The sequence below is a fragment of the Salmo trutta genome, chromosome 20, assembly GCF_901001165.1.
Source record: "Salmo trutta chromosome 20, fSalTru1.1, whole genome shotgun sequence".
Classification (NCBI taxonomy): Eukaryota; Metazoa; Chordata; class Actinopteri; order Salmoniformes; family Salmonidae; genus Salmo; species Salmo trutta.
In genome coordinates this window covers 32,803,961-32,819,245 of record NC_042976.1, presented here as the reverse complement: position 1 = coordinate 32,819,245, position 15,285 = coordinate 32,803,961, and the positions used below count along the sequence as shown (strand labels likewise).

The following is a 15,285-nucleotide window of genomic DNA, read 5'->3' as shown; positions in this document are numbered from 1 at the left end:
ATCACCCTCACTAGAAAGGCTAGAGATATTGGGTAAGATTTAAATGTAATATGTAAACACTGATAATTAGGAAGAAGTTTATAATTTATCAATAGTCATATTGTGATTTGGACCACAAGAAAGAGAGAGAGAGAGAGCTGCCCCTGAATGAGGGAAACCTGTCTCGTCTATTTTACTATTACCTTATGGGATACAATTAATACCTTTTGGAGTCATCAAGATTTGTAATTCTAATTTAATGTGTTATTCCAATTCGTTTACTTTTTTATTTAACCTGCATTGTTGTGTATTTGGGACGCATGAATCACGATGTGAGTCATGTGTGCAAAGGGGGAATTACCAGTCCCCTGGGGCCCTTTGGTAAATATGCAAATTGATTTTTGTTCACATGCCTGCCTGTGGAAAAAATATATTTTGGTAACGGTTGACAGTTACTCCAAATGGATTTCAATTTTTTCCCCCGGGTCAAACACTTTCTTACAAATAGCTAGTAATGTCTCTGTACTACAGAATGTATCAGATTGTTGGGTTTGTGGATTGTTACCAGATAGTGCTGAGACTATGCCATGTGAACCAGGTAATCTTATAGACAGAGAGCTCGATTGAGTAAAGGATATGGTGTTTTATATGAAGAAGTTTGTTGATGTTTTGTTTTTGTCTTGCTTCATTACAAATCTCACTAGATTGGGTCTGCTGGATGGTCGGGATTTCTCCCTAGGGATTAGCCCTCTAACTCCCTAACCCTGTAACTCTGCGGTGAGATCACAAAGATGATACGGGAGTATAAGCCAATTTGCAAAAATGGTTTCAACTGTGTGTTGTATTCTTTTTGACATTTGTCTTAGACATTTGTATTAAGAATTTTGGTAGAAGTAATAATTTGTCATACAGTGAATAGTTTGTCTGGATTTTCTTAATCAGAAATGCCCTAAACTAAACTGTTGTTCTGGTCTGTCCTCTCTCGAGGTAATTGCAAAGGTGACAACTGATGGTATCTACAGTAGATGCATAAAAGGGATAATTTGTCCGAGAACATTGTGAGCCTCACCCCTTCTAACCGACTGAAGTGATGGTGACAATGGCGTTCAATATGGTCCTTCATCACTTCTACCTAAAACCTGAGTCCGAGCCAGCAACCTGTGCACAGCATCCAGTCGAAGCTATCAACTGCCTTTTATCTAATGCCTTTTCTCTCAGGAGTGCAACATGGGTCCACGTGGAGTGAGCATGGAGGGAGATCCTGTCCAAACTTCTTTCATGCTGCTGTTGTACTGGTCCGAAAATGGACAATACGTAATGGACGGTAAAGGATGGTGGTGGCTCAGGTGAGAGATTCGTCTGCTTGGTTTAAATCAGAATTATTCCCCAGATATTGAAATTGGGACATTATCAAGGGCCATCCACTTTGAACATTTGCCATTGGGAGGAAAAACTGAAACACTATCCGAGGAAGAAAATGAAGAAACGCCAGAAGAATGAGTGCCGGGAAGGAGGGGGGGTGGTCAATTGTGCCTGTAATTAATTTAGGCTTGTCCAAAATTGTTTATTTGGGGTATCGGGTTGATTGTGGAGGTCTGCACACTGCAAAATGTATAATAATTTAGACAAAAAATGCATTGAACATGCCACTCGCGACAAAAGCTCCAGCTGAAATGTCATTGACAGAATCCATAAATTAAATTGTGTAATGAAGCATATGTGTAACTGTTTAGATTGTACATCCCAGAATTAAGGGTTTGAAAGGATGAAGTATCTGGTTTTATGTGTTGATTTTACTTACTTTAATAGAAGTATAGAACCTTTTGATAGAAGCTATAATCTAATGCATACCTTAAAATGTAACGCTAACTTTTATATAAGAGGAGAGAATGTGAAGGAAATATTTCTTTGTGCTTTTCTAATAACCAATTCGACTGGGTTCATACAAGTGACTGATTGATCCCTATCAGTATAAGCAATTTGTCAGTACGCTCAGAACAATGTTTTGAGAACTGAAAAGGATATATCAGTTTCAAGGTCTCAGCTTGGAGAGAAGAAGCCTCGTGAGGTATTGGTCGGTCACATGCATGAGCCAAACGTCAATGATGAATTCAAATATTTAATTATGGAAATCATGCAAATATAACTTGTCTGCAAAAGCAGTATGTAAGAGAGCTAACAGGACTTCTCCGACAGAGCTCCTGACAGACGTGTACTTCTTGGTGCATTACGTTTGTTGGAACCTCTCCAGCTTGCTGATAATAAAGTATGGTTAATTTAAGTTTAACTTGGAGTCCCTGGTGGTAATTTCCACAACACTCCTTATGGAATTGTCATGTTTGGCTTGACAATGACAATGGAGTAGGCAAAGCCACAAATGGATCTGGGACTAGGCTAATATCAGAGAGGTCTGGCTGCTACATCCTTCAATGCTAGCCTGTGATGTCATCTCCACATAGGGAAACTCTTTGACTGGACCTACAGGGAGAACACAGCAACAGGTGAGGTGACAAGTCTATAACTTCTTAGATATCTAGATCTACAAAAACACAGTAGAATCCGTCATTATATTAATGTCAGAAGACTGAGAAAGGATGCTTAGTAATTAAGTTACTGTACACACTTCAGGATGAATCTTTACTTCCACTTACAGTACCAGTCAAAAGTTTGGACACACCTACTCATTCAAGGGTTTTTATTTATTTAGTACTTTTTTCTACATTGTAGAATAATAGTGAAGACATCAACACTATGAAATAACACATATGGAATCATGTAGTAACCAAAAAAAAGTGTTAAACAAAACAAAATATATTTTATATTTGAGTTTCTTCAAAGTAGTTACCCTTTGCCTTGATGACAGCTTTGCACACTTTTGGCAACCAGCTTCATGAGGCAGTCACATGGAATGCATTTCAATTAACAGGTGTGTCTTGTTAAAAGGTCATTTGTAGAATTGATTTCCTTCTTAATGCATTTGAGGCAATCAGTTGGGTTGTGACAAGGTAGGGGTGATATAAAGAAGATAGCCCTATTTGGTAAAAGACCCAAGTCCATATTATGGCAAGAACAGCTCAAATAAGCAAAGTGAAACAACAGTCCATCATTACTTTAAGACATGAAGGTCAGTCAATCTGGAAAATGTCAAGAACTTTGAGTTTCTTCAAGTGCAGTCACAAAAACCAACAAGCACTATGATGAAACAGGCTCTCATGAGGATTGCCACAGGAAAGGAAGACCCAGAGTTACCTCTGCTGCAGAGGATAAGTTCATTAGAGTTAACTGCACCTCAGATTGCAGCCCAAAGAAATGCTTCACAGAATTCAAGTAACAGACACATCTCAACATCAACTATTCAGAGGAGACTGTGTGAATCAGTCCTTCATGGTCGAATTTCTGCAAAGAAACCAATACTGAAGGACACCAATAATAAGAAGAGACTTGCTGGTGGAAATCTGTCCTTTGATCTGATGAGTCTGAATTTGAGATTTTTGGTTCCAACCACAGTGTCTTTGTGAGACGCAGAGTGGACGGAACGGATGATGAACCGATGACCTCCGCATGTGTGGTTCCCACCATGAAGCATGTAGAGGAGGTGTGATGGTGTGGGGGTGACACTGTCAGTGTTTTATTTAGAATTCAAGGCACACTTAACCAGCATGGCTACCACAGCGATACACCATCTCATCTGTGGGATTAGTGGGACTATAATTTGTTTTTTCAACAGGACAATGACCCAACACACCTCCAGGCTGTGTAAGGGCAATTTGACCAGGAAGGAGAGTGATGGAGTGCTGCATCAGATGACCTGGCCTCCACAACCACTGACCTAAACCCAATTGAGATGGTTTGGGAGGAGTTGGACCACAGAGCGAAGGAAAAGCAGCCAACAAGTGCTCATCAAATTTGGGAACTCCTTCAAGACTGTTGGAAAAGCATTCCAGGTAAAGCTGGTTGAGAGAATGGCAAGAGTCTGCAAACCTGTCAAGGCAAAGGGTGGCTACTTTGAAGAATCTCAAATGTATTTTGATTTGTTTAACACTTTTTTTGGTTACTACATGATTCCATATGTATCATTTCATAGTTTTGATGTCTCACTATTATTATAAAATGTAGAAAATAGTAAAAATAAAGAAAAAACCCTTGAATGAGTAGGTGTGTCCAAACATTTGACTGGTACTCTAAGTTGAATTTTCACTAAGTCATGCATTACTGTCAATGGGAAACTAAGTGAAAAGTTGAGGTAAACAAACAGCCCCCATTTTCAACAACACCCCCCACTCCACCCAATTTTCCAGTTACCCACTAATATGTTTAAAAGGTGTATACCTGCAAATAAGTGGTAAATATAAGGGGCTGTTTGAAAGGGGGTCATTCTTTACCACATACCACATACCACATCTGCTGTCTGAAATGGGTATAAGTGAACATTTGAGTTAAGTGGGAATTATGATTCACCCCTAAAAGATACTTGCCATGCAGTTTCCTGTTTCCTCTGTGCTGCTGATGCTCCATTGGATGGTAACAGTCATGTGACGTCTCCAGACGGGGTTCCGGTGTAGAAGGATGATTCCAGACACTGTCTCTCCACCGAGCAGCAAGATCGGCCCATCCAGCATGAACAGAGTCTGCTTCCAGTGGGTTGGCCTGATGGAGGGAAGAGGGAGGGGCTGATATCGCATTGGCTGTACTGATTGTGAAAGCTGCTAGGGCCCAGGGTCTACCTCCACTACTTACTCAGAGTAGGGCCCAGTGTCTAACTCCAATGTGGTTTTGTCTCTCTCCAGGCTCTGGAACTGAACTCTGAACCAGGAAGTGAACCCGTGGAACGTCCCGGCCTTTTCCACGATGAAGGTAAACTGGCCCCTCAGCTTCTAGACAGGGAACACGTTTACTTACATGAGTGTGTATGTGTGTGTGTGAATTACATGTTATTATATTGTTTTACACCATGGCATTGTTGAGTTCTCCTTTCTGATTGGCTTGAAGGGCATTCTAGAGTGTGCGTTATTTTCCTATAGCGCACGGTATATTTGCACGGTAGAATTCAATGGCTATAGTTCATTTTTACACGTTTTGTTGGAGCTGCTTTTGACAGCAAAAGTCGAATTGAAAACAGTATTGGTATTGTTGAATTCTATTTTCATAATAGCAAGCTAGGTCTGATGGTTTGGTTAGCTAAACTAGCAAATCTGTTTGTTTGGTTACAACGGCAACTACGTACTGTAGCTATCTAGTAAACTTGCTAGCTACTTCAGTGGATGTTGAACATATTATCCTGTCAAATTATAACATTTTTCTAGTGGCAAATGTATTAAATTATAGCCATGATATAAAAAGGATAATCAACTCGAGGCTCCATACGTTCTCTGGAAAATAATGCAACTCAGTGGAAGGTCAGTTCCACTCTGCTAGTGCGTCGTGGAACACACCTTCCACTTCGTTCATTATTTTCCAGAGAACGCTTAGCCCCTTGTTGATTATCCCTTACATTTACACTCTGTGTATATAATCCAGTACCAGATCTGTGAGAACCAGATGTACTGTACCTCTAGATCTGTAACATGCAGTGTGAGCATGTCCAGAGTGATGACATCACAGGGGGTGGCCAGGCAGTCTTCAGGCTTGAGGAGGTGGCTGAACCTAGGCCTGGAGAAGAACTCTGACTGGGCCAGGGATCTGGAGGGTGGGGACAGTCACATTAACTAGCCACTCACAGCCACTCAATATTGTTTAATGACAGACTTACCCGATTTATTTGGTTGTTTAATTTGCACGGTAAAGACTGGAGCATAGCTGACACAGCAATTTTAAGTTTGTTGTTTGACTTTACCATAGATGTTACGCTTCCCACTTCTCACCAAACTACACCCTCGTCACCAAGAGACAGTTTGGCAGAAACAGATTAAGCCTAGTCCTGGTCTAAAAAGCAAGTGCTTCTTAGTTCAGGATTTGTATAGGTTTCATCTATATCTGGGAAACTGACCCCAAAAGTATTGTAGTTAAAACTTACTGTCCATAGTGTTGTCCCTACTGTAGTTGCATCACTGTGACATCACACCTGACAGACAGTCTCACTACTGAAACCCTCCACATTGGAAATAAACAAACAGTTATATACACTCCTGGTTTACACTTGACAAACACCTCAGGACAACTCATGTCATTTAAAATAAATGAAAAACAGGCAAAAGCGTCATGAAAAACAAACTAAGAATAATTATATAACAACTACAGCTCCACTAACTGATCACATCAGGAATTACATTTAGAGAACTCAAATGGACATGGTCAGTCAGACCCATAGAAATAGAATTATCATAATACAATAATAATGAAATAGAATCACCATGGTCAGAGGCTCCAGGCCTGTTCTAGTGATTCTATTTCTATGGTGTGACCACTGGGGCGGAACCCCAGCTTTGGACCTTACTGGAGGGCAGTGAAGTCCAGTCCATAGGGCTGCTCCCAGAAGACCATCCTCTCTGTGTAGTAGTCCAGGGCCTGACAGGGGACCAGGCAGAGAGAGGCCCCAGAGGGCCACATCATCCCCCCCTCTCTCAGCCAGCGGTCCCGCGCCTGCAACACTGACTCCACCATGAACTCAAACTAGAGGAGAGGAGAGACAGTTGTTATTTAAACACCTGAGGCAGAATAGGTTCGTATTCACTAGGAAGCAAATGGGCCAAAACAGGGAGGGACTTCCTGAATTTATCCAAAAAGAAATGCTTGTTTTCATTTTCCATTGCAAAATGCTTTGCTATGGTGGAGATCAGGAGATGAGAATCAAGAAGGTTCTCAATCACAGAAGTCTTTATGAAACAATGGTGTTAGTGGATTCTGAGGTTAAAACAATAACTCCTGTCCTAGCAGCATACAGTTCCCTACCAGCAGACAGTTGCCCATCCACTCTGAGATCAGGATGTCTACTGTGCCTGGTAGCTCCAGCTCCTCAGCCCGACCCTGGAAGACTGTCACAACCTCCTCACAGCCGTTCTGCCTCACCAGGGTTTCAGTGTGTTCTGCTATGGAGCTGGCCTCCACTGCATACACCTACAGAACAACACAACACAGGACTTAATACACTTACAGGACAGAACAGGAGTTTCATACACACAAACGCATGTTGTTTGAATGTACATTGTTCACTAGATGGAGGTATAGGCATCGTAATATGAAGGCTCAAAATAAAAGTTGACTGCTATCTGGCACTAAACATTAATTTAATAAAATATGTTAGACTTTTATCTGCGACATGAATAGTTACTGATTATAATAATATATATATATTATCTTGATATCCTTACAGCTTTGGGCTGGGCCAGGCGGGCACAGAAGAGGCTGATGACGCCGGTGCCACAGCCCAGGTCCATAACCACCTTCCCCTTGAGGGGGGCGCTGTTGGTCAGAATCACCTGGCGGTATGCCTCCGTCCTCGCTCGGTCACTCAGCATCTCCAGTTGAAGCCTCTGGGTCAGCAGAAACACAGACAACAATATTAACACATGTTGCATAGACTACCTCCAAAATGGCACCCGTTTCCCTATATAGTGCACTATAGGGAATAGGGTGCCATTTGTGACACATCTGGGCCCTGGTCAAAAGTAGTAAAATATATATTTAAAAGGATGCCATTTGGGACGCAAAAAATATCACTGTGTAGAAATTAATGTATTGTTAATAATTAGGAAGAAAGAGAGACAAGAAGCCAAACCAGTGTTCCATAGCTGCCAAAGTACTCTTCATCCTGCCAGGGGTCCTCCGAGGTGTTCTCTGAGGTGTCCTCCTTCACACCTTGATTTAGGTAACTGTCCTCCACATCTTGTTTCAGGTAACTAGATGGAGCGTAGCCACAGAGGCCTCCCAACTCCGCCCACCACCAGTCAGCTGACGTCTTGGTGTGGACCAGTAACCTGTCTCCAGCTCTGAAACTCAGCTGTGGTCAGAGAGGGTTAGGGATAAGGTCAGATGGGGTCAGAGATAAGACATACACACATAGACAAACAGCTGGGGTCAGAAACAGACATACACATACTAGTCCAAAGAAGGCCAATTGTATTGCTTCTTTAATCAGAACAACAGTTTTCAGCTGTGCTAACATTATTGCAAAAAGGTTTTCTAATGATCAGTTAGCCTTTTAAAATGATAAACTTGGATTAGCTAACACAATGTGCAATTGGAACACAGGAGTGATGGTTGCTGATAATGGGCCTCTGTACGCCTATGTAGATATTCCATAAAAAATATGCCGTTTCTAGCTACAATAGTAATTTACAACATTAACACTGTCTACACTGTATTTCTGATAAATTTGATGTTATTTTAATGGACAAAAAAACGTGCTTTTCTTAAAAAATAAGGACATTTCTAAGTGACCCCAAACTTTTGAACGATAGTGTGCATACAGTTGTAAGAAAAAGTATGTGAACCCTTTGGAATTACCTGGATTTCTGCATAAATTGGTCATACAATTTGATATGATTTTCATCTAAGTCACAACAACAGACAAACACAGTGTGCTTAAACTAATAACACACAAATTATTGTATTTTTCTTGTCTATATTGAATACATCATTTAAACAATCACAGTGTAGGTTGGAAAAAGTATGTGAACCCCTAGGCTAATGACTTCTCCAAAAGCTAATTGGAGTCAGAAGTCAGCTAACCTGGAGTCCAATCAATGAGACGAGATTGGAGATGTTGGTTAGAGCTGCCCTGCCCTATAAAAAACACTCACAAAATTTGAGTTTGCTATTCACAAGAAGCATTTCCTGATGTGAACCATGCTTCAAACAAAATAAATCCCAGAAGACCTAAGTTTAAGAATTTTTCACTTGCATAAAGCTGGAAAGGGTTACAAAAGTATCTCTAAAAGCCTTGATGTTCATCAGTCCATGGTAAGACAAATTGTCTATAAATGGAGAAAGTTCAGCACTGTTGCTACTCTCCCTAGGAGTGGCCGTCCTGCAAAGATGACTGCAAGAGCACATCACAGAATGCTCAATGAGGTTAAGAAGAATCCAGGAGTGTCAGCTAAAGACTTACAGAAATCTCTGGAACATGCTAACATCTCTGTTGATGAGTCTAAGATACATAAAACACTAAACAAGAATGGTGTTCATGGCAGGACTCTACGGAAGAAGCCACTGCTGTCAAAAAAAAACCATTGCTGCATGTTTGAAGTTCGCAAAAGAGCACCTGGATATTCCACAGCGCTACTGGCAAAATAGTCTGTGGACAGATGAAACTAAAGTTGAGTTGTTTGGAAGGAACACACAATACTATGTGTGGAGAAAAAAGGCACAGCACACCAACATGATAACCTCATCCCAACTGTAAACTAAGGTGGAGGGAGCATCATGGTTTGGGGTTGCTTTGCTGCCTCAGGGCCTGGACAGCATGCTATCAATGACAGATAAATGAATTCCCATATTTATCAAGACATTTTGCAGGCGAATGTTAGGCTATCTGTCCGCCAATTGAAGCTCAACAAAGGTTGGGTGATGCAACAGGACAACGACTCAAAAAACAGAAGTAAATCAACAAAATAATGGCTTCAACAGAAGAAAATACACCTTCCTGGGGTAGCCCAGTCAGAGACCTGATCTCAACCCGATTGAGATGCTGTGGCATGACCTCAAGAGAGCGGTTCACACCAGTCATCCCAAGAATACTGTTGAACTGAAACAGTTTTGTAAAGAGGAATGGTCAAAAATTCCTCCTGACCGTTGTGCAGGTCTGATTCGCAACTACAGAAAACGTTTGGTCGAGGTGATTGCTGTCAAAGGAGGTTGAAGCAGTTATTAAATCCAAGGGTTCACATACTTTTCCCACCCTGCACTGTGAATGTTTACATGATGTGTTCAATAAATACATGAAAACGTATAATTGTTTGTGTGTTATTAGTTTAAGCAGACTGTTTGTCTATTGTTGTGACCTAGATGAAGATCAGATCAAATTGTATGACTCATTTATGCAGAAATCCAGGTAATTCCAAAGGGTTCACAAACTTTTTCTTGCCACTGTACATACTGTTGTTGGATTCGGGGTAAACTTTGAACATTGTTATAAGCATAGTAAATAAAGGAGTGGAAGAGACTGGTTTTTATGTCAGAGGTTAATGGTTCTCTGTGGAAAGAAAGATGGCTTTGGAATGTGTTGGGTGGACGGGTGGAGGTCACAGGATTGCTATAAGGGAAGCACATGGACATCTGTGGATTAGACGAAGGAGGGGTTGAGGTCAGATCCCCTGAAGGGAGAAATTATGGTTTATTATCCTATTACCCTGTTCCTGTCGAACCATAAGATGTAAGGATTGGAGAGAAGGAGGAGTGCCTAGTGGAGTATATTTACTTGTAGAGGTGGAAACATGTTTGTCTGAATTACAGCTGTATCGACCCTTTGGGAAGAACTAAACTTGGTTAAGCTTCTCTAGTATCCATGAGTTATTTACTCTGAAAAATTAGAACCTAACACTGTATACACATATAGATAAACATACAGTATAGACGTACATACAATGTCTGAGGGGACTTCTCAGGTATTCTAGTGTAGTTAGTATGGTCATTTAAAGCCACACCATTAAAAAGTGGACCATCTACAAAAAATGTAAAACAATGGAGCATATGCATCCCAATTATACTGAACAAAAATATAAACGCAACAATTTCAAAGATTTTACTGAGTTACAGTTCATATAAGGAAATGAGTCAATTGAAATAAATTCATTAGGCCCTAATCTATGGATTTCAAATGATTGGGCAGGGCCACAGCCATGGGAGGGCATAGGCCCACCTACTGGGGAGCCAATCAGAATGAGTTAGTCAGCAATAAAAGAGCTATAGTACAGACAGAAATACTCCTCAGCTTCATCAGCTGTCAGGGTGGCTGGTGTCAGACGATCCCACAGGTGAAGAAGTCGGGTGTAGAGGTCTGTGGCTGTCGTGGTTACACGTAGTCTGCAGTTGTGAGGCTGGTTGGACGTACTGCCAAATTCTCTAAAACAACGTTGGAGGCAGCTTATGGTAGAGAAATGAACATTCAATTCTCTGGTAACAGCTCTGGTGGACATTCCTGCAGTCAGCACGTTAATTGCACGCTCCCTCAAAACTTGAGAAATCTGTGGCATTGTGTTGTGTGACAAAACTGCACATTTTAGCGTGGCCTTTTACTGTCCTCAGCACAAGGTGCAACTGTGGAATAATCATGCTGTTTAATCAGCTTTTTGATAAGCCACACCTGTCTGGTGGATGGATTATTTTGACAAAAGCCAAATGCTCACAACATTTGAGAGAAATACGCTTTTTGGGCATATGGCACATTTTATTTCAGCTCATGAAACATGGGACCAACACTTTACATGTTGCGTTTATATTTTTCTTCAGTATACATTGTCACATGCCTACTTGATTTCTATGATACATCTAGTTCTCACGGAATGACTTTACATGAGACCAAGATCTTTTTTTTGTTTCTTCGTTTTTTATTTTCTACGGGATGTGTCTTAAAGTTATAACTATTCTACTACACTACTTTATAAAAAAATAATAACGTTTATCTCCAGACAGTCACCCACCTGGTCGCTGCCGCAGCTCGTGAAATCAGACAGTCCTATAAACTCCTCTGGTGGATTGGTGTAATCTTCATTATCCTGATGCATCCTGATAGAATCATCAACTTTCTAAAACATCAAAACTTCAGGCTGGAGGTTGTGTCCACAAACTTCTAATAACTTGGCTATAGTCAGTCATTAATTTCATTTGCTAGTCTCGGGCAGAGATATTCTGGTATTGCGACCTAAAGGTAATAAAAAGCAGCATGATATTTCATATTTTTATGTTAATTTACTGTAGCCTACAGCCAGCTGTGTTTATTTCCTGTTTCAGGCTTTCATGTCTACGTATGTGTCCGTTGGATACATGGGAGGGACCTACCTGAATTTGTCCAATTGAAACTTCCGTGGCCTCTCTTCCTGTACACCGCACACGACGTCACGTACAGATGCGCGCGACTCTTGTCAGTAACAGCCATCGCCACTGGCGCCAATTCGACATCGCCCAGATTTACGTTTTTCTTACTTCTAAACTATTTTAGATGCAGCAGTTTTTAGCTAGAATGCTAACGCTCATTGATAAATAGGCTGTAGCTAAAGCTTGCCAAATAGCCATTTTACTGGTTATAAGTTTGTGTTTTTAAGTGTAATAAATTAAGTTGATTTGCGATGATGACACAAACATTATATGAAGGAAGCAAAAACTAAATAAATATATACAAATATATTATTTAAAGCAGGAAATGAATACAAGCCTTAAAATTAAATTATAATCCAAAAGTTCTCCAGAGTGGCACAGCGGTCTAAGGTACTGCATTGCAGTGCTTGAGGCGTCACTACAGACTCGGGTTCGATTCCAGACTGTTACAGCCAGCCGTGACCGGAAGACCCATGAGGCGGCACACAATTGGCCCAGTGTCGTCCATGTTTGGGAAGGGTTTGGCTGGCTGGGATTTCCTTGTCCCTAGGGACTCCTTGTGGCGGACCTGGCACCTGCAAGCTGACTTTGGTTGTCAGTTGGACGGTGTTTCCTCCGACACATTGGTGCGGCTGGTTTCTGGGTTAAGCAAGGAGTGTGTCAAGAAGCAGTATGGCTTGGCAGGGTCGTGTTTTGGAGGACGCATGGCTCTCGACCTTTGCCTCTCCCGAATCCGTAGGGGAGTTGCAGCGATGGGACAAGACTGTAACTACCAATTGGGGAGAAAAAGGGCAAAAAATAATAATAATAATCCAAAGTAGTGGTGAAATGCACTCATAAACTACATGTAAATACTCTCCCCTGTTCTGCCACCAACTTGAGTGCATTGCCCTCATGAGGCAATATTTGCAAACACAGAAAGGGGTATTTGGTTTTTAAATGGTAAAAGGTTTCTGTAATGAATAGGGGTCCCAGTACGTTTTGTTATTGGAAATCGGAAATCAATTTGTTTTCTAATTTATTGGGTCACAATTTGACATGAAATAACAGAAAACAAATAACATTAAAATCTATTAAATGTTTAGATTTTTGTTTTGTTCATACCCAGAAGTACACGCCCCCCTCATAGAAAATACAATGAGTTTAGGGGGTGTGTTTACAGCCTAGGTTGGCAGCACAAAGAAAGGATTAGACTGTGTGAGTGACAGGAAGATAAAAATACTAATGTTAGCTAAAATGCAGAATAACAACTGAACAAAGTTGGCTACTGACTACCTAGCAGGCCAGAGCTACCTGCTGCAAAAAGGTCAGATTTCTATTACTTTCTGTAGTTAACTTAGCTATACTGAACAAAAATATAAATGCAACATGTTGGTCCCATGTTTTCATGCGTGCTCGTTGTCCTTACCAGGGTCGTAACCGACTTCAGTGGGCAAATGCTCTCCTTCGATGGCCACCGGCACGCTGGAGTAGTGTGCTTTTCACGGATGAATCCCAGTTTCAACTGTATGCCGTCATGTGGGCGAGCAGTTGGCTGATGTCAACGTTGTGAACAGAGTGCCCCATGGTGGCAATGGGTTTATGGAATGGGCAGGCATAAGCTACGGACAACGAACACATTTGCATTTTATCGATGGCATTTTGAATGCAAAGAGATACTGTGGCGAGATCCTGTGCCATCACCTCATGTTTCAGCATGATAATGCACAGCCCCATGTCGCAAGGATCTGTACACTAAAAATGTCCAAGTTCTTCCATGGCCTGCATACTCACCAAACATGTCACCCATTGAGCATGTTTGGGACGCTATGGATCGACTTTATAAAAAATAAACTGAGTTTATAAAAAATAAACTGAAAATCACCTTTACTTAAGTATTCAGACCCTTTACTCAGTTCTTGGTTGTTGCACCTTTGGCAGCGATTACAGCCTAGCGTCTAATTGGTTATGACGCTACAAGCTTGGCACACCTGTATTTGGGGAGTTTCTCCCATTCTTCTCTGCAGATCCTCTCAAGCCCTGTCGGGTTGGATGGGGAGCTGTACTGCACAGCTATTTTCAGGAATCTCCAGAGATGTTAGATTGGGTTCAAGTCCGGGCTCTGGCTGCGCCACTCCAGGACATTGAGACTTGTCCCAAAGCCACTCCTGCATTGTCTTGGCTGTGTGGTTAGGGTCATTGTCCAGTTGGAAGGTGAACCTTCGTCCCAGTCTAACGCCCTGACCGCTCTGTTGCAGGTTTTCATCAAGGATCTCTCTGTACTTTTCTCCATTCATCTTTGCCTCGATCCTGACTAGTCTCCCAGTCCCTGCCGCTGAAAAACATCCTCACAGCATGATGCTGCCACCACCATGCTTCACCGTAGGGGTGGTGCCAGGTTTCCTACAGATGTGACGCTTGGCATTCAGGCCGAAGAGTTCAATCTTGATTTTATCAGACCAGAGAATCTTGTTTCTCATGGTCTGAGAGTCTTTAGGTGCCTTTTGGCAAACTCCAAGCGGGCTATAGTGTGCCTCTTACTGAGGAGTGGCTTCTGTCTGGCCACTCTACCATAAAGGCCTGATTGGTGGAATGCTGCAGAGGTGGTTGTCCTTCTGGAAGGTTCTACCATCTCAACAGAGGAACTCTAGAGCTCTGTCAGAGGGACCAGCGGATTCTTTGTCACCTCCCTGACTAAGGCTCTTCTCCCCCGATTGCTCCGTTTGGCCGGGCGGCCAGCTCTAGGAAGGGTCTTGGTGGTTCCAAACTTCTTCCGTTTAAGAATGGTTGAGGCCACTGTGTTCTTGGGGACCTTCAATGCTGCAGAAATGTTTTGGTACCCTTCCCCAGATCTGTGCCTCGACACAATCCTGTCTCGGAACTCTACGGACAATTCCTTCGACCTCATGGCTTGGTTTTTGCTCTGACATGCACTGTCAACTGTGGGACCTTATATGGACAGGTGTGTGCCTTTCCAAATCATGTCCACTTAATTGAATTTACCACAGGTGGACTCGAATCAAGTTGTAGAATCATCTCAAGGATGATCAATGGAAACAGGACGCACCTGAGCTCAATTTTGAGTCTCATAGCAAAGGGTCTGAATACTTATGTAAAAAGGTATTTCTACAAACCTGTTTTCAATTTGTCATTATGGGGTATTGTGTGTAGATTGCAGAGGATTTTTTTTTTTCATCCATTTTAGAATAAGGCTGTAACGTAACGAAATGTGGAAAAAGTCAATGGGTCTCAATACTTTCCAAAGGCACTGTATAGATGTAGGATATTAATTTGACCATTTTCTCACAGCAGGAAAATAATCCTGCAGCAACAGGAAATGGGAATTATTGTATGGAT

At 41.7% G+C, this 15,285-nt stretch overlaps 1 protein-coding gene across 2 annotated transcripts; it reads right to left on the bottom strand.

The window, feature by feature from the left end:
* Positions 1-377: 377 nt before the first annotated feature.
* Positions 378-11,921, bottom strand: prmt2 (protein arginine methyltransferase 2). 2 transcript variants are annotated; one of them, XM_029702952.1, is made up of 9 exons: positions 11,556-11,921; positions 7,694-7,915; positions 7,287-7,448; positions 6,868-7,032; positions 6,413-6,588; positions 5,529-5,658; positions 4,717-4,850; positions 4,455-4,626; positions 378-2,457 (listed from the first exon to the last, which is right to left on the bottom strand). In XM_029702952.1, the coding sequence occupies exons 1-9, from the start codon at positions 11,637-11,639 to the stop codon at positions 2,425-2,427; spliced, it is 1,278 nt and encodes a 425-aa protein (XP_029558812.1). In that variant the 5' UTR covers positions 11,640-11,921; the 3' UTR covers positions 378-2,424. The 2 variants fall into 2 exon arrangements, with proteins under 2 accessions (XP_029558812.1, XP_029558811.1); XM_029702951.1 differs by having other exon boundaries at positions 4,717-4,853; positions 11,556-11,917.
* Positions 11,922-15,285: the final 3,364 nt, after the last annotated feature.

Bases quoted from the DNA above. Each gene is read 5' to 3' on its own strand.
- prmt2 (XM_029702951.1), bottom strand. From the start codon at position 11,639: ATGCATCAGGATAATGAAGATTACACCAATCCACCAGAGGAGTTTATA. The intron at 6,589-6,867 runs GTAGGGAACTGT...CCTCTCCTCTAG, and splicing joins GGATGGGCAACTGTCTGCTG to TTTGAGTTCATGGTGGAGTC. The intron at 5,659-6,412 runs GTAAGGTCCAAA...CCCACCCTCCAG, and splicing joins CTGGACTTCACTGCCCTCCA to ATCCCTGGCCCAGTCAGAGT.